Source organism: Numida meleagris, chromosome 1 (assembly GCF_002078875.1).
Source record: "Numida meleagris isolate 19003 breed g44 Domestic line chromosome 1, NumMel1.0, whole genome shotgun sequence".
Taxonomy (NCBI): domain Eukaryota; kingdom Metazoa; phylum Chordata; class Aves; order Galliformes; family Numididae; genus Numida; species Numida meleagris.
In genome coordinates, this window is record NC_034409.1 from 6,629,071 (window position 1) to 6,651,562 (window position 22,492).

Genomic DNA, 22,492 nt, shown 5'->3' on the forward strand with positions numbered 1-22,492 from the left:
AGCACAGGCAGAGATGTTATTGGTGTTTTTCAGGGTAGTTTCAGCCTCAGGTGTTCATGCTCCACTCTGACACCCACTGGTTTGTGTTACCTCACTGCTGCTCCCGCTCCTGGGACAACATGGACAGTCAATCTTTATAAAGGTTTTTACAAAGGGAAAAATACCATTCTGGCTTACTTACTGATGTTTTTGTTTTTGTTTTTGTTTTTACCAATACACTGATGAATTATCCTTATCATTACTTAAGAATTTGGCAGTCATGAAGCAGTAGTAAGTTACAACTGTAAAAGTAGGCACTGATTTCGTCATGGTGGGAGTGATGTACTGGCGGTTAGTCACTGTGATATCAAATTAGGCTGAAGTTAAGACTGAGGATCAGTATTTACAATTAAACAGTTGTAGGAGAGGTTTGGGGTGTGAGGAAGGAAATTTAAATTGTCAAAAAAAGCAAGGTTCTTCTTTTTCATCTTCTATGTGACAATGAAAATCTTTTTACAGATGGTTATTAGCTGGGTCGGTGTCTGGCATCAGTGTGAATGGGAGATGGGGAGAAGTCAAGATATGGGTCTACCCTTCTTCCAGTGTCCCATCAATAATTGTGTTTCCCATCAATAAGTGCTGTTTGTGTGACAGAAAAGAAATTTAGCAAGTGAAATCCAGCCTCAATGAGATAAAAAAGTATGTATTTCTAAATGATACTAACCTGAACCTCAGGAAATTAAACAAGTTACAAAAGCCAGTATTAGAAATACAGAATAAACAATGGGAATGCAACTCCCAGCAGAGAATGAGGTGACTATTTGTATAACTGAGAGGCAGATTTTCCAAAGCCTTACATCCAAGATACACAAAGCGCAAGCATCCAGCTCTTGGCCCTGCTCTTCATCTGTGTTGGTTGCTGGAGTGCAACAAAGAAACGTGGCACTTGTAACACACACAGCTTCTGGGCCCTCCTAAAGGAACAAAATGATTCAAAATGATTAAAAGTATTTTCATTTTTCTTTTTTCTTTTTTTTTTTTTTTTGCATGTCATGGCCAGCAGCCTATGGAAACTCACGGACCGCTCCATTATGTTTGGTGTTTTCTACAGAATCCAATCTTCCTTCGAAAAACCAACCCCAGAAAGGGATTTCTTCCATCTCTGTGGCAGGGGTCTTTTTTCTGCCAGTCTGACTTTGCCAGGCAGTGGTTCTTTTGCAGGGCTGCCTCCCCTGCATCAGCCTTTGAGATACAAATGGAGTGGAGTGCAGTGGAGAAACTTGAAGTATTCACCATGTTATTCCCACCCCATCCCAAATCCAACTCTGCCCCATGTGATCTGCAGACCATGGCACATGGCAATGGCAGTTCATGCCAGTGGATTAAGGAGCAGGAGGGTTTTGCAGTGAAAGCAATGCACGAAGATATCCAGAGATGGCTTCAGGTCTGTCTCTCTCCTCCACATTGTGTTCTTGAGCAGATGGCTCAATGTGTTATTTCCCCTTGCTCTGAAAACCTTCCTGTGACATAAATGTTGCAGTTATGGCCCTCTCTGGAGAGAGGTGCAGTGATTTGTGGAGGGTTTGGATCCTGCAGTGGTAAACACTACTCAGCTGTGGTTTTGGATAGTCAAGGCCACTCACCCGCATGTTATCTGTTATTTCAGAGCTAGTGCTAGGATCTCCTTTTGCCAAGCCATTGCTCAAGAAGCACTTTCCACACAGATTGCTTATGCCAGGAAATTATGAGTTTTTTCTGTTCCTTTTCTAATTCTAGCCATGATATCTGTTGCAATGGCATCCTCGCCTCCCCTTTGAAGGAGGAGAAGGTCTTTTCAGTGGAGGAGGAGGAGTAAAGCTCAGTGCTTCTTCTCAATGGTCAACTGTGTCCATCCTTTTTTTTTTTGTCACAGTAGTTGGAGATAAGGGTGCAAGTATTCAGCCAACAGACTACCATGACTATTACGATAAGGATATCCCATCCCACCTTCTCACGTGAGCATGTATTTTTCAGCATTTGTCCCTGTTGCAACCTTACCTTCCACAGTGTCTGCATAGTATTGTCTTCTATGTGTGATAAAAGCTAGTACAAGTACATAAGTCTCCTGGCTTGGCTGGAGAAGATGATGGAGCAGAGCACTGCAAACAGTGAAGTAGCTCTGTGTAACGACATTTTCCATCTTTTTCTTTTCTTTCTCCTGTGAAATCTTTTCCTGCAGTGATAGATCTTTATGATCACCCAGAAGTTAGGAAGAAATCTCTCAAATCATGAATACTTACTTAACACATACATTATAATCTAATAGTGATAAAAATATATACCTATGTATGAGATGGCTGCCTGTTTGGGTGATTTTGTTGTTTCAATATGTAATATTTATGAAGAACAAATTGTTTCCAAAATATTCCACTAGTTTTAATGACTATGTTTTAATTAAAAACTTTCAAACGAGTAAATTGCAAGAACCGTATCTCTCAAAATATAACATTTGTGCCTTTAAGGTTAGTAATCTCTTGGAATTTTGGGAAACTGCTCAAGAATAGCCAGCTATTCACATGACTAAATGTTTGTACAGGATCAGACCCTAAAAAAAGTAAATGCTTCTTCCCAATGGCCCATTTTTTGTGCTGTATCTGCTCCCCACATGCCTGCGTTTACGTGATATTTTGCTATTTATAAGCAAATGGCCTTGGCAGGAGGACGGTATGTTAAACTTGGAACTGGCAGAAAAGGAGGCTAATAATTGCAGTGAAGTATGGTAGCAGAAGCAGTACAATATGTAAGACTTGTTGGTATAATGATTACACCCTAACCTACACAATCTGTGCATTTATACAGATTTCTCCAATTTAATGTACAGGTGACTTATGCTTTCCACTGGAAAAATGATTTGTTTTATAGAGTATCTTTCACTGAACTTTTTACTGTTTATGACGTGTTGCAAAGGTGCAATGTTCTGCTTCGTTATTCCATTGTGACTTTTCAAAATGGACGTGGAAAACAAAGGTAACAAAAGAGCAGGGTAATTTTGCTGCAGCTTGATACGTCTTAATGTTTCCCGAGCTCATATTAATGACAGCAATTAAATTTATTAAATATATTGCCATGTCAGAACCCACATCCTGTTCAAGGCAGCAGCTCAGGCTGCAGTAATTAAGGGTGAGAAGCAGAAACCCAAGAACCTGGTTTTTTTCGGCTGTAGGACCACACTGCACTCCTCATTGGGTTGAGCTGGGTCCTGCAGCCCCACGGCTGGCCCCAAATTCAGTCTCCAGCCTGGGCGCAGAGGGAAAGAAAAGAGTCCTCAGTTGGAGAGGAGATGGTCTAACAGTTAAGAAGCTGATGTAGGAGCTGGAAGATGTGCCATAAATTTATTTGCTTTGTCATGCATTTCCCAAGTGACCTTAAATGGGATTTAGAGCTGTGTGCTGAAGCTGGTTCTGGCATCATAGGTGACTTGGAACATCTACATGGAAGGGTGATGTATGTATCCCCTCCCTGTATTAACTGCATAAGAGAGAAGAAGGTTGTGGCACCTAAATTGTTGTGATGCCTGCATTAACAGATACAAGGGTGGCCTTCACCTTTCCCCACTGCCCATGGAGAGAGGGGGTGGGACATGCTGACATCCATCCCCACCTACACTGAAGATTGTACAGCTTTGGCAAGGACTGAGCCTCTGCAAATTATGACCACGACCCTGAGTGTTTATTATGTGCCAGAGAGCACGAGCCAGATAATAATTTCCACCCAAGCAAAGGACACAGTTTACAAAGAGCTCAGTTCTCTGACAATGCTGTTTGAAGTGAAAAGGGCTCCCTGAAGAGAACTGCTGATGTTTACAACATTAAATCAAACTCTTATCGAGTTCGTCCCTGCACTCTATTTATTTTGGAACATCACTGACATTGTATGTGGTATGTGGTTTATACACATGCATGTGTGTATATATGTGTGTGTATGTACTGAAGAGTTATGATCCTTCAGTATTATCCACTACAGCTAACTCTGCATTTCCTGTCATCATACTCAAGAGCATTTCCAAGCACTGCTTGGCCAGCACAGCATTTGAGTTGGCTGCCTTCAGTGAGTAGGAAGGTTCAGAAAATAATGCTAGATGAAAGACTCTGCCTGCCATCGTGAGCAGGGGGGACATGGCGTGCAAGACAGATGTGCTTGCAGTATGATAACAAAGAACCATCCAAAAGGAAACTTACTGGTTTTGTCATTGTTGGAGGCTCCTTTCAAAGCTTAAAAGTGCTATGGCTAGATAAATTGCTGTCATAGCTTTGAAACTGGATAGAGAGCTAAAATAAATTGGATACAAGGAAATAATATCTGATCATTAGATTAGATTCCTTTTATGTGCAGGGCCAGATTTTCAGTGGTTATTCATAAGCACTGTCCATGTTAGCTTCAGTGGAAGTAGTTGTGATGGAGATTAGTCTGATTGTGGTCATTGGTGTCCAATTCTTTGTGTTGAGACACTCATAGATTTACAACTTGGATATAAGAACAGCTTCAACACAAAGCTCCCAAAGAGCAGACAGGATGTAGCTGCAGAACAGGAGCCCCAAGAGAAAAATCAAGTCTCTGTTGGAGTGGTGACTCCTTGCTCAGTGCTGGGTGATGTTCAGCTTGGTAACAGATCATGCATTGTTCAGCTTTGTTTAGTTTTCTTCTTATGTGTGTGTGGTAAGTAGAAGTAATGTTTTTTACTGAGTCAACAGGTATAGTTGGTAAAGACAAATTTCAGTGGTGTGTTAACTTCAAAGTTAACTGCAAATTTGAGTTAAAAAACCATCAGTTTGAGCATCTCTGAAAGAGAGCGTGGCTCCTTTTCAGGGAAAGTGGAGGTGATTGCTATAGAAGGACATGCTGTGATGAAGGAAGAAGAAAAGATATTAAAGTCTTTTTGTCCTGAACGGAAAAATAACATGGTTTATAGCCTCTGGAAAAGGAAAATTAGGGAAAGGTGGAAGAGAGATTATATCATTCCCTAAAAACAATCTCCTTATTAGATTTCATGCATTATCTTAGCATGGGAACTAAGGCTCATGATTAAACAGCTTCAGTATAGATTGATGATGCTCGCAATATCCACCTCAGGGTGAGTTTGAGTGTCCAAAATCATGTTGATTGTGTAAAAGACAGGACTTCTACCTGCTAACCCCCACCTCCCTTGCCTGCATACTTAAACCACTACAACTCCAGCAAACCAGCACCAGAGGAAGAATGTTAATATTTCTTTTAGTTTCCTATATGTAAATCTATACTACAAACACTGTAACACTCTGAGCATTTTATAAAAGTTTGAAGATTCTCCAAGTGCAAAATGCAGTATAAATGCACAGTCCTCATGTTACAGAATTGCACTATTAACAGAATAATTCTTTGGAGACTTCGTGGAGAACAATCCCACAGCCAGCTCTGGCATCTGGATCTGTGTTTTGGGCCACAGCATTCAACATTCCAGCACGTGTTTGAATGTCTCCTGCTGTGCTAAATTAGCCCCAGGACTGCTGTTTAAAAAAGCAGAATATAAAAAGTGCTAATGCTGCTGAAGAGACCTTAGATGTAGAACGATCCCCACTGGTACAGAACTTGGGAGCTTCACAGGGTGTCTGTCCATCCCCTTGTGAAGAAAAAAAGTGTTATTCTTATTTGGGAAACATCCAGACACTAAGGCTGTTTTTCCAGGATTACCAGAACTGCATAGTCAACACAGAGTTCGTGGTAGCAGAAGACGGTTTGTGAACTACTGGGACCATCAGCTTCTTACTGAAATTACCATGTTTTTCAGAAAATGATCCATAAACTCAAAAAAAAAAAGTAGCCTGTATTTGAGCTACTTGCCTGATGAAAACTTTCATATAGCAAAAATGCATTTGCAAGTCCTTCTGGAGACTGATAAGTCAGTCTGGGATAGCTAGCAAGGGTATCATCCCCTAGGAACTTGTTCTGCCCATGTTTTCAAAATAAAATTTGGCAAGTGGGAAACACGATCTGTGCTTATACAGCTTGTTAACAAGCTCGTTCATAAAGAAGAATGCTTCATTAGCCTGGGAGGAAAAAAAATGTTCTTTGCAAATGTAAGTAATCTCTTTGCAGCTCGGTCTTTTTGATCAGTTACTGAACAGACACTTTGGCTTGCAGTTGTTCACACATGAAGTGTTTGGCTAAGTTATTTAGTTTCCTTCTGCAAATCTGTGCTGTGACAGTCCCCGCTCCCACCTATTGCATGTTGAGGGCATGTGCCTTCAACGAGGAGGTATTCTTGGATGCAGCAGAGTGTTTCTGACACTTTGGAGTGACTCTGACTATAAATTTGCTCTCCCACCGCGAAACATTTCTGTGGAGCATCTGCAACAAAAGGCTTAGGTGTCCCAGATGCTGCCTCAAAGTGCTTATAGCAGACTGGACCTGATGGGAAATGCAGACCAACGACCTCTCTACCAGTGAGAGAAGTGATCAGAAGGAGCCCTGTTCAGAGGAAGATCTGAAGGTCTTCCTGTTCCCAAAACCTCTTCTTTTCCGCTAACAGGACAGGGCCCAGGAGAGGGTGTCAGGTACCATTTGAGAGCCATGTTTTGTTTGTGGTACCAATTCTTCTGTCTACTTTAGATGGCAGTGATGTGGCAGTGATAATCAACAAAGTGCTCTTCCCAGATAGAGGTGGGCAATGGGAACCCTGCTCATCCTGGCCACACTTCTGCTGGCTCCTGTACTCTTGAATAACTCAATATAGATTAGGTCAGTTGCAACAGGCTGGCATTGTTATCTTTCCTTTTTTGGGCGATAAAGTTTTAGTCTCTCATTTTCCTTCCAGAAGTGGTCTCTCTCATCTTTCACATCTTGGGTACACATCACCAGCAGGAAAGAGGGAGCAGTTTGGAGGAGACTGGTCCTAGAGAACACTAATTACATGTGCCATTGACATGAAAGTAGAAATTGCTGCATGTCCTTTGAAGAACAGAGTTACAGTTCAAAACAATCTGGGCAAAATGAAAGAAATGTCTTCAACTCATGGGATGCATAAATGGAAACAGCAGGCTGGAGTATGTAAGCAAAGCAGTGCTGCCATTCTGCTGCCTTAGTTGGAAAACAGCGAACAGTTTGGGTACCTCCCTCGACAGAAGATGTGGACTTGTTGGAGAAAGTCCAGAGAAGCTCACTAGATCAGAGGATTAGAAAATATGAGTTATGAGGAAACAGTGAAGGAATCAGTTTGTTTAGTCTAGAGAAGAGAAGATGGAGAGAAGGCATGATATCAGTCTTCAAATATGTGAAGGGATGCTTCAAAGACAAAGGGAATAAACTAGTTTCCATGTCTTATGAGAGACAGTGGGGCACTGGAATAGATTGTCTGAGGAGCCTGCATCATTTGGAGTTATTTAAGGATTGGTTAGCTAAATACCTGTCCAAATTACTTCGACATAGCTGGGATAGGGAATGGGCTAGATGACCATGATCATGTCCCCCAGATTCTTCGATTCCGTTATTGGAGGTCACCAGACTGGAAGGCTCTGAGTCCCATTTCTTTTGATTTCTTATCATTTTTTATTACTAATGGACACAACGCTTCTACACTAGGGCTAAAAAATTGATTTCTGAAAATGTCACACACAATATAGAAGGGAGTCTTTGCTTCCTGGCTTTACCTACGTCAGGTAGCTTTAATTACGCTAGCACATGACCCAACGTTAGTTCATGAATGTGCCTATTTTTCCAAAAGATCTCATGCCTTGGTGAGATAAACAAATCAACAAAATCCTCTTGAAATAGCTATGTTTAGCAGAGATTGGGATGCGACTATCTATTCATGAAACTGCACAATATCAATGAAGTTTCTCAGTCAACTGTTGTTCGGCTTAAGCTATTCATGCAGGCAGTGCTAATATAGCAAGAGTCCATGTATCTGCTTTACTGTAAATCTACATTAATCATGACAAATGGCTATGTACATTGCAGTGTGGCAGGAAAATCTCCAGTGCAAACAAAAATCAGACAGGTTGGAGTGGCTCTGGAAGCGACTGCATGGTTGAGGCTAAAAGTAGTCTCAGCCTGTTGATGTTAAATCTTTAGATGTAAAGGAAAAAAAAAGGTACAGTGTTTTCATCCAGGGCTGTAATTGTGATAGAAAGCAGTCGCAGACCAACAAAAGAAGGTTGTACCTCTTTGTAGCTGCCAGACCTGCAAGCCTTATCTGTGCTTGCTTTTGTTGCTCTGTATTTTCCACCACTGCTGCCAGCAGAGACAGAGGTGGGAAGTTTCAGGCCTCATGTTAATGAAACCAGCATCTCTGCAGGAGCACTCACACCTTGGACCAGACTTATCTGTTGAGAAGGAATATTCAAGGAGAGCAAAAGACGCCTCAAAACCTGTCTTATCTGCCTGTTTCAGGATTGCAGGTGATACGGCACTCAACAAGAACATCCACGAGTCTGTCAGCGCTCAGATCCGGAAGAACTTTGCAAAAAGCAAATGGAGAGTAAGTGACCCATCTTCAGGGATGACACTTAGACATGTTAACTCTTTTAACGCAGCAGCTGCACAGCCCTTTCATCATGTTAATGCTCAAATATTAAGCTGCTTTTGTGGTCCAACCTTTTGGACACCATAGTTTGTCCCATCTTAGGTAACATGGCTTCACTAGGCTGTTTGTAAAGGGTGCTGTGCCATGTGTATGAACATCGGGAGTATGACAGATGGGATGAGGTCTAAAGCACCAGCTCTGATTATATGTTATAAGATTATAGGGACAGCCTTGGGGAGAGGACATGAAGCGACTGGGACACCAGTGAGCTTAGTAAGGAAGGATATGTCCAGCACGACCTCCCTTGTGTGCTGCCACATCCCAGCTGAGTGCTAGAACGAGTGAGGATAGGGAGCAGGACTTCTAGCTTAGAAAACAAAAATTTGGAGAAGCTGGGATAACGATGGACTCATCTTGGTTGAGTAACCAAGACAAGGGCAGAAATAGCCCTTCCACCTCCAAATTTTTATTTTTCTTTCCTTTTTTTTTTTTCTTTCCCCAGCAAGCATTCAATGCCACAGCGGTCGTGCGACACATGCGGCGGTTACACCTCGGCAGCAGCCTGGACAACACAAGTGCCAGCGTCTCGGGCACACTCAGCCTCGCTACACCGCTGCCCGATGCAACCACCCGGAAAGATTGTGAGTAGTGGGAGCAGATCTGTGGGAAATGCATCTTCTCTCTGCCCCCCAGGCTGCAGTCCTTGCTCCAGCAGGTGTTTAAAATAAGGACTGAAAATGGACTGAGGCTGTCATGTTTAGCTGGCCAAAACGTAATGATTCTATTGGAAAAATTGACACACTGAAAACTTGAGCTTTCATCTCAGTGTGGTTTTTGGGACAGCAACGTTCTTATGGAGAATAAGAACTTTCAGGTGGGAAAAAGATCGAGACACTACTCAGCAAATAGCTGCACATTTGGCTGAAAGCTGGCAGAGTTTAGTCAAACTGTTTATGTTTAATTTCCAATTTTGAGATAAAACCTTTTTTTTTTTTTTTCTGTAAAAATCAGCTTGCTTTTCATTTTCCATGAGGGAGACTGATCCTTCCAGTCCAACCCAACTTGAGCCATTTGAAGCTCCTGTACAAGGAGGTTCAATTGTCTGAGAAGGGCTCAGGCTCTGCGTGCTGCCACAAGACCTGGCCCCTGCCCTGTTTGTTCTAGGCAGCAGTGCAGATACTCAGGCTGCACAAAGGAGTCAGATGTTTGGGATAGGTGTTTTTTCTGAATGCCAGGAGAGAAGACATGGCAGGGGAGGGAGCTCTTGGAAGGCAGAAATGTTTCCTTTGCAGTGAAGCCTATTTAATCTCTGACTTCAGGGCATTCATTCCCTTCTGTCCATCTATATTTTTATTTTTGCCAGTGCCAAGCCCTACAGCTGCTGCCAAAAGAAAGCATCCCTGTGCTCTTGGTGCATCTCTGGCATCTGCAAAGGAGTGATGCAGCACTGACCAGTAGCAAAGCACTTCAAGCATGTGCTGGCAATGCAAAAATACTGAAAGCTCTTAGAGTGGAGAAACACATCTTAATTTTGGTTCCTTCCACAGTACAGACCCCAGTTAGGTCTATAGCATCTGCTGGCATAACTGGTGAGTGAGTAATATCTATCCATCCAGTTAATGGATGACCAGTATCAAAAGGTGATAATTAATGGCTCTGTGTAGTCTGAATAGTAATGGAAGAACATCTGTCCATCACATAGGAGGGAAGAGATCAAAGTCTGTTTAATGGCTACAGCATCCCAAAGGTCCCCAGGCAGAATCCAGCCATAATTTTCAGTGGATAAGTCAGCCAGTGTATGAAGAATAAAACCAGATGTACTGATTGGTAAATTTTTTTCATGTCAGATATACAGGGCAGAGAAATATTCCTTTCCAGGTGTCCCAGGTTAAGTTCAACAGAAAAGATTGCCAGAAAATACTAAAAAGCTTTCCTTTCTCAAAGAAATTTACGAAGAAGAAGAGTTAGGAGATGCTGGAGGAGAGTCAGGAGCAAATGCAAGGAGTGACATTAAGAGGCAGCTGATATATTCGATACAGTCCATCAAATGCCTCCTGCTGGGAAGAAGCAAACCTTGGAGGTCTCTGTTCTGTCTCTTTCTTCCTCGGTGGTTTTCTCTGGGGACAGATTTCTTGCACAGAAAAGATCCCATGCAGCAAGTTACATGAAATGTCTGTGACACCATTATAAAATACAATCCTGCCTAATGCTATTAGTAGCATGTTTAATGAGCTCTCCGGACAGTTTCAACTGCAGCGATTTCACATCACTGAAGACAATTAAATACAGCCCTAGCCTGAGAGAAGATTATGTCAGGCTGCATCCTAATTCTTTTGCTGTGTTAGGTCAGAGCAAGAAGATACATGAGGATGGGTTATACTACCTGACTAGGCGAATCAGTCGGGATCTCTGCAGAGCACTGGTCTGATTTTCAGTCTTCTGTGCCTGATTTATTTTATTTAGACATGATTGGGCTGCCTAGATTAATTATGGAGCCTAGATCTCTGTCCAGTGTCAGTACTGCTGGGAAATGGGATGCGGATGAGTGTAGGTTCAGCATAGTTATCTCTGAGGCTGAAACATCACCTTCAGGCATAGGAAAGCAGGCAAAAGTCATAACAAGTATCAAAAAGACCCAAGGGGCCATATCAGACTCTAGAGTGAGATATATTAATATCGTTTTCATCCATCCTTTACTTACCAGGCTGGAAAAATGAATTGTATTTCTCATCACATCAAGCCTGCATCTTTTCAGAGCTAGGTGCCACTTGGTGCTGCTGGGGTCCCATTCAGCTCCAGCTGGCACGGAGCTCCAAGGCCACTGGCAGGGGGGCAGATCACAAGTGGAATGCTCTGTTGAGGATGGATTTTATTGCTTGTCATGAATGCTTTCCATTGGAACAGCCTAGTTTGTGCTGGAATAGCAAAATCTAGAATCAGTCGTTCAACACTCAGCCCACTTTGTGTTCTTCAGGTGTTATGCTTAGGAGGGCTGTGTTTTTTAGAGCCATGCTGGAGGGTTCACTGGAAGTGGACACACTCTATAAACTTTTCCATTTAGCTGAAATCCCAGTCTTTTCATTAAAAAAAAAAAAAAAAGTCTGTAAGAAGTCTTTAATTAGTTCAAAGGCAGCTGCTGAGTAAAAATTGTGCCCAGACACTTCAACTATATCAATTTATGTCTCTTAACTGGAAGTCCTGGAGACATACCGGCAAGGCCTGGAGTGACATAAGGTGTTGCTAGAATGATGTCCAAGTCACACAAATTTATGTTTCCTCTAAATTTAAAGGAACTCACCAATGAGTTTGTCCCACTGTACTTTTATATAAGTAGCTTTGCAGGATGCCTGGGGAAATGTTTTTAGCCCAGGTGCACAGTCTGTTCATTTAGCTGGATGTCCTTGATGAGAAACTTAATCATCTTTGAAGAAAATTACTGTGAGCAAATACAGTGCTGGAGGGATTTTCAAATCCCGCAACTCTTTGTCTTCAGCCCCAGAAATGTGGGTTTGGTCTGGCTGAACACATAGCAAAGCCGGACGTTTATTCATTGTGGCATGTGTGTGCAACTGCCGGTGGCTGTGGGCCAGGAGGGCAGAAGATCCCCGTGGACATTCCCAGCCAACCCATCGCTGCAGGAAGAGCACCGTCTCCAGCTGTGGTCCCCTCCTCTCTGGAGCATGCTGCGGAAACAACACCTGCTCAAAAAGCAACTTTGCCCGTATTCTCCCCTCCAAAATTGACATTTCTAACTGTGTTTCTGGCTTTCATTTTAGGTATGTCTCCATCCACTCTCTGTAGTTTTGTTTCATCTGCTTCTTCAGGCGTTTCGGCGGTAGGAGGGGACCGGAGACCCAGACCCACCACAGTGACCACAGTGCACACAGGGAGCAAGTGAGAGCCTGGGTGGCCAGGAGCAGGCAGGCACAGGGCTGTGGATTCCTCCAAGCCACCCCTCGCCCTGGCCTGCATACTCGACGAAGGACTAGAAGAAAGAAGATTTTTTTATGGCCATATTTTATACTGCAATTCTGAAATATTTCATTTATCACAAACTGCAATGACTCCAGGGGGAACGGATCTAACAGTCTCTGGTGCTGTACATATATATACATATATATAAATATATATATATATATGTGAGTCTAGCAATGTTCTAACTAATGAACACTCATTCTTTTCCCCAGTGATATTCTCTTTTCTCAGTGTAGGTAACAGTATATGTTGTTGGGTTTTTGTTTTTGTTGTTTTTCCATTAACTACAAACATCTCAACTGGATTATTTAAATAGAGAAACTTTTCTGAGCATTATATATATGTTTTCTTTTAAGAAGTACTTCCAGTCATGTCCCTCCTCACAGTTTGCGGAGGAATATGCTGTTTCTGTAGGTAGGAGTTGGCGTTAACTTTGCAGCACAGGAGGATTGCAATGGCATGCCATTCCTTACTCCTCAGACTGGACTGCAAGTCTGTCTGGCTTCAGCAGACCTGCTGCTCAGAGTAAGAAACTGCTGCTTTCCCTCCCCTCCTCCTCCTTGAAAGCCATGGGCAGAGTTCGGTTGCCACCAGCCCAATTCCTGCAGAGCTGTGAGCCTGCAGTACCCTTGTTTGAGAGGAGTGGTTGGCACACAGTGCCTTTGAGGAGCAGACCAGAGCTGAGCAAACAAAACAGAGTATCATCCTCCAGCAATTTCTCCCCTTGATAACCTCTTCCACTGCGCATTCTGGGCAGAGCAAAAGAAAAGGAAGACATGGGGCTGATAGTAGTAGTGTCCTCTGCCACCAACTCACTGTGCCGCCCTGGTGGAGGACATTTAATTCCCAGCCTCCCAGCCCAGCTTTGTATTGGGAGCACACCCCGCCCCTGGTCGTTGCACCACAGCTGCAGAACACTCACAGCTTCATGGAGCTTTGCCCGCTGCTGCTGATGCTCAGCACCTGCCAGGGTCACCAGCCAAAAATGAGGATCAGGAACCAGATAAAAAATGTTTGGGCTTTAATTTCTACATGTCTCGGTTTCTACCCCTTGAAGAGGAGTGATTCTTGCACCCCTCTATAGAGCTCATATACAAAAGTTTACTCAATTTCAATTATTTTTAATTACTAAATGCATGCATTTGCAGGCTACAAATCCTGGTGCATCATCTAGGAACAGCCACCATTAATGTTGTGTATACATGCATTAGCACACCTTGAAATAGTGAGAAGAGCAAATCTGCCATCATTTACCCCACTGCTTCACGTGACCCCAAACAGGTCCATCCTCTACCAGAGGCACAAGCCTTGTGCTCATTCCCATGTTCACATTTATCCTGCACAAAAATTGTGAAAGCCAGTCACAGACTGAGTGTATCAGGCAATAGTGACTATACTGTGAAAAGCCATAACATACTTATTTGTCATTGAGACTTCAAAATCTTGATTCAGCTTCACTTGGTTTGCTTTGACCAGCAGAGCTGGGATTTCATCCGTCATATTTTGTGTTCTATATGCTGGAAAAGCAGGTGGCAGTGAGCACTAAACCTGTTTGAAGAGGCCACTCTTTTGGTGGCACTTGGTAGGGCTCCAGTTTCCTTTCTATTAAGCTGTTCTACATTTTCAGAGGACTGTAGCATATTTGAGTGAGTCTCCATGCTTGGGACAGCTATTAATGCCTTCAGGAATTAGCAAAGCCCTTTGGGTTGCATGTGATCATTCATGGGCACACTTGCTCTGCTGGTTGCTGTAGCAAAATCAGAAAGACACAGTGTCCTTGTTTTAGGAAAGCTGCCACATATTGGTAGCAAAACTCCGTATAATTTCCCTTCTGAGGACTTCTGACCGAGATTTGGGCAGACCAAATGGCAGAGGGTGTCCCTGCTGCAAGTCATGCCCAGACCATTGTCACCAGGTACTCCTGCTCCTCTGACAAAGGGTCTTCCTGCAGTGGTAGCTGAAAACTGGTAAAATAGAATTTACACTCTTGCCAAGGCTGCTTTATTTTGCCAGCCTGAGTAAGTAAGCCTTAGTTTAGGAGAGACATCTATCACACAAATTTGAGTTATTTTGAATTACACAATTCAAAAACACAATTACATAAACTCAACTCTGTTTCAGTTGTGTGCATGTACGTGGGCAGTCTCCAGATTAGGAGTCAGTGGAGTTCCCTGCATTTACACTTGTGCAACCAAAAGCAGGATTTGTTAAAGAGTATTTTTCTCTTTGTCCAATTGTGGTTGGATAAAGATGGTTGGGGCTCAGTGCTTCCTCTTCACGTTCTCTTCTGAAACTTGAGGTTTGAGCTTAATGTAGTTGCTGAAGCCATCATGCAAAATACAGCATCCAAATGCACCTTGCAGGAAAGAAAAAAAAAAAAAAAGGAAAGAAAAAGAAAAGAGAGAAGCAAATGGATTTCCATCTGAAAACCAATGATCAGTTATGGGAGCAAAAGTACACCAGCTGGCCCTCCATGCTCAAGCTTTCTTTGTTTTTTACTGCAGGAGCATTTCTTCCTTCCAAATGTGCAGTTGAGTTTTTTATCTAATGTTCTGGAGTAGTTATGTAATTTATCATCATTCTCATACACTTGTTAACAACCACTGGGATCTTAGCATGAGCACTTAGAAGCAAAATTGTTTCTTTATTATACAATTTTGGGTGGTGGGAAGCTCTTCTTTTGCATCAATAAAACACAGCGGGAGACCTGACCAGGTTTGCCAAATGCACAGAGATATCTCAAAACTGAGTCCCAAAGTATCGCTTGGTTAAAATTTCTCAGTTTAAACCTGACCAAATCTGTTTACCAGGATGACTTAGCAGCACCCAGACGAGAAGTGTTGGGGCTGGAGCTGTGTGTCCTTCAGCAGCACAGACTGGCACAGCAAACACTCCACTATCACTCCAGTAAATAGTGTGTGCACACGTGGAAGGGGCTGATAGCCCAAAAGTAAGAGATACTAAACAAATCCAGACCTCGCCACACAGAGCAGGTAGAAAAATCCTTCTGAGCTCTTTCCCAATGGGCTGTCCTACTAAACATGGTGTGATTTACTCCTTGCATGAGGACTTCAGCCTGGACTGGCCTGTCTGTTACTCTTCTGCTTTACTTGACTGGCACCAATGCGTTTTTCACTTGTAACTTGTTTTCCTCAGCTCCTTCCCCTTCTTTTTCTTTGCTTGCAGCTTTGATTGTTGATTTTTACCTCCAGAGTCACAGAGGCCATCTTTGATGCCAACAACAGTGCTCTTGCTGGGAAAAAAAAATACCTAAAAATACAGAAAACCCTCCAGCTGGCCCTTAGCCTGCAGAAGAAGTGTGAGGACAGGCTGCCTGTGAACTCTGCGAGATGAAAGTCAGTGTTGCAGTGGCAGGGGCTTACGCTGCTGATTTTGCATGTGACATCATTCCCAGTGCATCCTAACTTCCTGCTGGATCACCCCTTCTGCAGCACGGAGCGGACACTGGCCCCACCACACAGCATGGGGAGAGCAGGAGGACAGGGAAACATGGCAGTGATGCTTTCCTGAGACTGTGTTACCCTGCTGGTGATGTCTTTTTTGTCCTGGTTGCTTTTGTACAGGTGCCATTAGAGTAGTGGTTTCAAAAAAAAAAAAAAATATAGGATTTTACCTACTCCTTGTGTGTCTGTTGTGGTTGTGGTGCTGAAATAAAACCAAGCAATGCTAGAGAAATGAACCACAGAAAGGGGTATCAGCCCACTTGGTAGACATCTTTATGTAGTTCTACAGTAGGCATTAGAATCGATTTTGCTCTGTGCATGTTCCCTGCATACCTCCATGGATACTGACAGTATTTTTTCTATGAGCATTTTTTCTTCCTACTTAGCCCCAAGGAGCTTTGGAGCTTGTCCAAAGCATGTGCCAGCCCTGGGAACCAGCACAGCCCCTGACTTCTGCCTTTTCTCCCAATATCCTCTGCAAATCAGAGCTCAAGAGATACAGTTGCAGCCATCCCCAAGGCTGCCCTTCTTTAAGCATGACTCTTCTTTTAGCAAAACAAGCTCCCAGAGAAAGCCAGACAGCTTTTAGCCATCAGCAAGAAAGGAAGATATTGTCCTTCACCATGAATTTGGAGATCAGCTATAGGAAAAGCTCTGTTAAAATTTCCCCATTGAGTAAGAGCTCTAGATCTGAGCAGTGCTAGCTAGGTGAACCCTACATAAAAACACCAGGTTGATTTTGCTGGTGAGTTCATGCAGACTGTAGACTGTTGCTTTTTCTCTTTCTAAAGACCTGGAGGATACATATACCTGCAAAATATCAGTTTCTAGGCAAAGCCCCAAGGTATCTTCCATGGATGTTCCCACTTAATGAGATTACTTTTGTTCTTGCTCCTATGCATGTTTATCTGGTTGAACTGGAGCCTGAATGCATCCCTGAAATTATTCATGGGAAGGGATTTTTGCCTTCGTTATCACGCTTATTTGCACTCAAAACTTGATGCTAAGAATTACACTCATTCAAGCAAAGAGCAGAAACACACACAAAGATGACTGCATCCAAGGAAAACAGCATCAAAATCAAGCACAGAGGATGAGCTGGCAACAGCTGAGCGCAGGAACCTGCTCACAAGCACTGTGCAAACAGTTTCCCCTGGTGCATTGCTCATCCCTGACTTCTTGCCCAGCAGCAGTTTTACAAAGCCCCTTTCATTTCCCCCAACACCACCCTTCCCTGAAGCTGGGTCCTGCCTGTGCATCCCTGTGCACATGTGTGTATGTGCATGTTACAGCCCCAGGGATCACAGGGCTCACCAGTGGGAAGCCAGGAGCTGGTTCAGGTTTTTTGGTCTTAGTGCTGTTGGATCAAAGCTGTGTAAATAGTGTTTAAAGCCAAGGATAAAGGCTCTTTATCCAGACTGATTTTCGAGACCCCTTCCCCACCATGAAGTGGGCCACTGCTCTGTCCAGTGAGCTATTTTTTTCCTTCTTCTTCATAAATTATAAGGTCAGAAGAGTGGCTCTTACATTTTTCCATGCCCTAGCGTGGAATCAGGGCATGTATGCTCCCAAGCGCTGTGAAAAAACACTGCTAATGATGACATCAAAATGTCCAATAGATGCATGTTACTGCACTGCATGTATTAAACTACTGTTCACTACTTTTGTATTTCCCGAGCCTTTTCTTCATGCACATTCAATCCAGCCTTTTTTTTTCAAGGTGTTTCTTCTAGGTTTTGTTTTCAAATGACTCAATGTATCTGTAACTAGAAATCCATTGTTAAGTTTGAGTAAATGCAAAAGCCAATGTTTTGTAAACAAGATACTGCAAAACCTGATAATGTATTTTGACTTTCTGTGGAATGCTCTGCATGTACACAGCATGCACAGGAAGAGTCACCATCCAGAGCAGCTTAAAACTGTGCAGCAGTCACATACACATGTCTAGAAACAGGGAGTCGGGGAGGGTCCCTGTGAATATGATGTCAAAAAGTTTGATCTGCATTTAAAATACCTTCCTGGGTTGTCAGTACTCAGGTCTACCAAGAAGTATGTCAGTGTGTCTCGTTAGGGTTGTGGGTTGGGATTTTTGGTTCCCTTTTCTTCGTCAAATCTTTGGCTGGTTTGCTCAATTCTTAGTATTTTTCTCTTCCCATAAGATATTTCTTTCTTGCCTGTTGCAGAATGAACTGCATTGTGGGGACCAAGATGCTGTGATTATTTGCCCAAACTAATTAAGGCAGCAAGTTGAGCTAATTATGTCATCATTTCCAAAGCATCAAGTATCAAAGCACCTTCCCCAGTATCACCACCTAAATACTTGCACTCGGTCCTTCAACACCTCCATGTAGCAGCACCACCGTTTACCCACAGAAGAGTTTGGAGCAGTACTTCTCCTTCTTCCACATGGAAATCATGGCCTTGCCTTTTCTTCCCTCAACCACTGATCCATTTTCATTTGTGCTGGTCTTTCTATGGCAGAGCAGGGTATAGGATGGTCATGTGGTGTTTTTAGGACACATGGCCCAGTCCTTTTCTGAGAATTGGTAGGGCAATTGTCCCAGCTCCTCAGTGTTCACTGCTTTCATGTGGAAGACGTTCATTTTCCCAGAGCTCAAAACAAAGTCAGCTTGAAAGGTCGAGAAGTGGTCTTCTGATAAGGGCATGCCAAATAGCTGGAGAGAAAGCACTGTGTTGGTGGTGTGGGGAGAAGGGAGCCCTCCTTGGAAGTTATGTCATGGACAATTCCACGGTGGCTGAAAGAACCAAGAAGGCTTGAGCCTACCTTTGAGTTTGATGCCCAGCCAGCATGCTGTGCCATTTCCAAGAAGCTGCCTACAAGCGTAAAATTCATCATTAACAATAGCTGTGAGTCACCCCATCTCAGGCTGCTATGGCAGCACGTGGTGTGAGGCTCCACGAGGAAGTGGACATGTGCTGTGGTTCCCAGGGGGTGGGAGATCCTAGGAGGTGCTCAGAGCAGCTCTAAGCTTTTCCATCTTTCATCTGCATCCCACAAGTCCAGCTGCTGTCATGCATGCTATCTCGTACCAGGTCAAGCCATAGCTTCACCCTCAAAGTGAAGAGCATGGAAGGTCATGGCTCAGTGGGAGATACGTTGTGACTCACATTTCTGGTCAGCGCAATGTCAGCACCCCGCTGTTCATTCACCTCTAGTTAAGAAGCAGCATTTTGGTCAATTTGGGCCTTTTTTTATATATAGATATTTGATTCGGGTCAGCAAGCAACCAAAAGAAGCCCAGTCTGTCCAGAGCAGTGCCTCCCCAATATCCTCAACTGCAAAACATCTCTTGGCCGATTTTTAATGAAAATGCAAGCATGTTTTCTACAACTGCTTAAATCTTAATCAAGGAATGTCAGTGTGCCTAATATTGCAGGTCTTGTGATTGAAACAAGTTCATAACAGCATCCATGTCCAAAATGAAGGGAGAATGTGTATTTACTCCATGCATGTATTAAGGCATCGCAAAAGTTTTATCTGCATAATGAGTTTGCAATACTGCAAATTGTTAATGGGGCTACGTCGCAAGTGGTTCTCTGCCTTGACAATCATGTATACATATCGAGATTTCTATCATAATGAGAATTTAAAGGGATGATTAATTGTTTTCCTCCAATAAATCCAGTTTAATCTCCCTGATGTGAAGTGTGTTGTTTTTGAGTGCATGAGTCTCCACCTATGTTCAAGTAAGGGAGTAAGTAATTTCTGTGGTGGGTCCACTGTTTTCTGTGATGATTTTCAAAGGAGGACAGTGAGACTTTCTTTCCCTCCCCAATTCACTCCTTAAGAAAATGGGTCATAAGAGCGATTTGGCCATTGGTTTTTTCCTGAAATTGCTATCGGAGTTGATGCTGTATGGCAACACAGGGGGACATGTCCATCTCTTGGGGGTTGAGAGTATCTGTAAGTAAAGGAGATGCACTGTTAGAGACAGATGCACCCTTGAGTAGGTCCTTGTGGTTTACGCAGCCTGTGGTGAGAATCATTGCCAGGGAAGAAACAAACACCAGAACCCATGTGATTACTATTTCAAATCTGTGGTATGTGACTATGACCACAGAACTGGGATTAGATGCTGGACTGCACCAGGAAAGATAAGACAACCTGCCATCTGGGCTTTGGAAAAATACATTCATGGGAAGGCACATCTTTGGAAAAATAAATCCATGTTCAAAAAAATGGTGACAGGGAATGGGATAGATTTGCATTTTCAGGAGGATCAGCAAATCCTGTTGAAAGACTCCATGTTCAAACTAGGAAACCTGAAAGTAGAAACATCTGAGTGCTTCTGATCACTGGTATTGACAGGACTGTTTGAAGGTTGGACAAGCCTGACCTACCCATGGTGTGACTCACAAACCTCAGTCATCTCTAATACCGTCCCGCCATATTTAGGGCCACACTCCAACTTATGTAAGTCAGCTCTCCTGGTTTCTCTTCAGTTCAGCAGATGTGTGGTAGCTGAAGGCCTATCCCAGATTTCATCATGAAATGAAAATCTTAGCTTAGGAAAAATTTCTTATATCTTAGCTTTAAAATCATGGATTCCTCTATGGTCACACTGATCACTCAGTGTGCATGAAGCTTTCTCTAGTGCCCAGTGAGACAGGGCAGAAGATCACAACAGGACCACTGAAATACTGATGCTGTAAGATGGCCTCTTGATGTCATGTCAGTATTTTCTTGACTTTCGTGTATTTTCTTCACTGTTGCTGCAGTGAATTCTTGGCTGCTTGCATCAAATGAGATAAAATGTCAGTACAGAGATGGGAAAGTGGCAAGACTGAGATGGGGCTATAGAAAACATTATGCTTGAGACCTTGCCAATATCCACAGCCATGTTCGTAACAGAGAGAAGGGGTCTGTCCTTATTTTGAAGGCTTTCTGAGTGTTGGTATGTACTGGGTGTCTGGTTTATGACGTACGCCAATCTTCCTTCATGCTATACCAAGCCCATTTCTCAACTCCTTTGCTCTTCAGCACTGTCCCTCAGTGCAACCCAGGCTCTGCTGGGCATCACTATGCTGTGGGCATGTCTTCATTCACAGTCAAGAGGAGTTTTGCAGGGCACAGACCCAACTTTGAAGACCATCCAGCCTGAGCAGGGATGGATTCTCTGTGGTTCAGGGTCCCCCCTAGCTGGGTGATGCTGAGGAGGAGACATTCTGTGCAGTGTTTTCAGCCACAGCACTTGCATCCTTGCAGTGTGGATGGCCCTATCCTTTGTCCAGTAATACCTACACCAAATTTCCTCCTTCTGGACAAACTTACCTCTCAGCTTACCTGTGCATGCACAGAACCATGTGTTCAAGATGTGGGCTCATAAGGATCCCTTTGGGGGACTCCGTGAGGACAGAACATGGACTTGCACTGTCCCAGAACAATCGTAGGGCAAGTAGGCTGCCAAAGTGACAGGGACACATGTTGTTCCCATCACATTATGCTTCCTCTCAGCTCTGGACATCCCTTGAGGAGCAGGTCCATATCCTTTGCTGTTGGGTATGTGCCCTGCCCAGCACATTTATGTCCTTAGTATGATGGAGCCTCCCAACAAGGATAAATTGCTGTGATAATAGCCATTTTTGATAACTACAAGAGCGGGAAGAAGGACCATCTGCCTCAGCACTGCAAGTACTTAACTGAGTATTTCCAGATTGTTTGGCACTTGGGCTTTCTGGATTACACTGCGATAAATTCCTGACTTCCAAACTCTGTTTATTTAGCCTGAATTCCACATTTCTTTTTTTTTTAATCTCCATTTTTTTTTCTTTTTGTAACTGCAAGATTCTGATACAGTTACAGTCAATTAATGATCTATTTACCTTCTTCACACAGTGTTTTGTTTAAGGAAATTGATAATAATAATAATAGAGTTGAGAGGTAAATTGTTGTTCCCATCTAACTCATGAGCTTTATGCTTTCTTTGGCGCCATAGAGGCTCTAATATGTTTTTCATTTTCATTCTGTAGGGCAGAAGCAAGTGCTTTGTTCACATCCTTGCCTCAGCTTTCAGTCTAGCAGTGACCAGAAATGCTTCATAATCTCAAACAAATGCTTCCTTATGCTGGAGGCCAGCTGCTTATGTATCCTCAATTCTGAAGAGACACATACCGTGTTTATACTTGAGCTATTTCAGGTTTGCATTTGCTCAAAATAACACCTGGAATGTAACTTTCTTTCCTGTTTAATGATGCAGTGCAGCTCGAAACAGCACCAAAGTAAATCAAATCCTTGATCAGCTGCAGAGAAAAACTGTGCCACTAAAGTTATAGTTACTGACTTTCAATAGAAGTTGCTGGAAAAGCTCCTGTCTCCATAGACAGGAGAATGCAGGTATGTGATGGACACGCTATGGAGATATTACATATGTTGTACCTCATTAATAATTTGTGTCATATCATATTGTACCATTGGGGTTGTTTAGCTTAAAGAAGGCTCCAGAGAGACCTTATTGCAGTTTTCCAATACATAAAGAAACATTACAAGAAAGATGGGGAGACTCTTCCACAGGGTCCT

General features: G+C 43.1%; 1 protein-coding gene across 1 annotated transcript in view; it reads left to right on the forward strand.

The window, feature by feature from the left end:
* CAMK1D (calcium/calmodulin dependent protein kinase ID) overlaps window positions 1-19,615 on the forward strand; it is a 228,886-nt gene extending 209,271 nt beyond the window's left edge. The window contains exons 9-11 of the mRNA XM_021384390.1: window positions 8,383-8,470; window positions 9,018-9,156; window positions 12,292-19,615. Of these exons, the coding sequence (XP_021240065.1) occupies window positions 8,383-8,470; window positions 9,018-9,156; window positions 12,292-12,413 (349 nt within the window). The 3' untranslated portion in view covers window positions 12,414-19,615. The remainder of the gene's footprint in view (window positions 1-8,382; window positions 8,471-9,017; window positions 9,157-12,291) is intronic.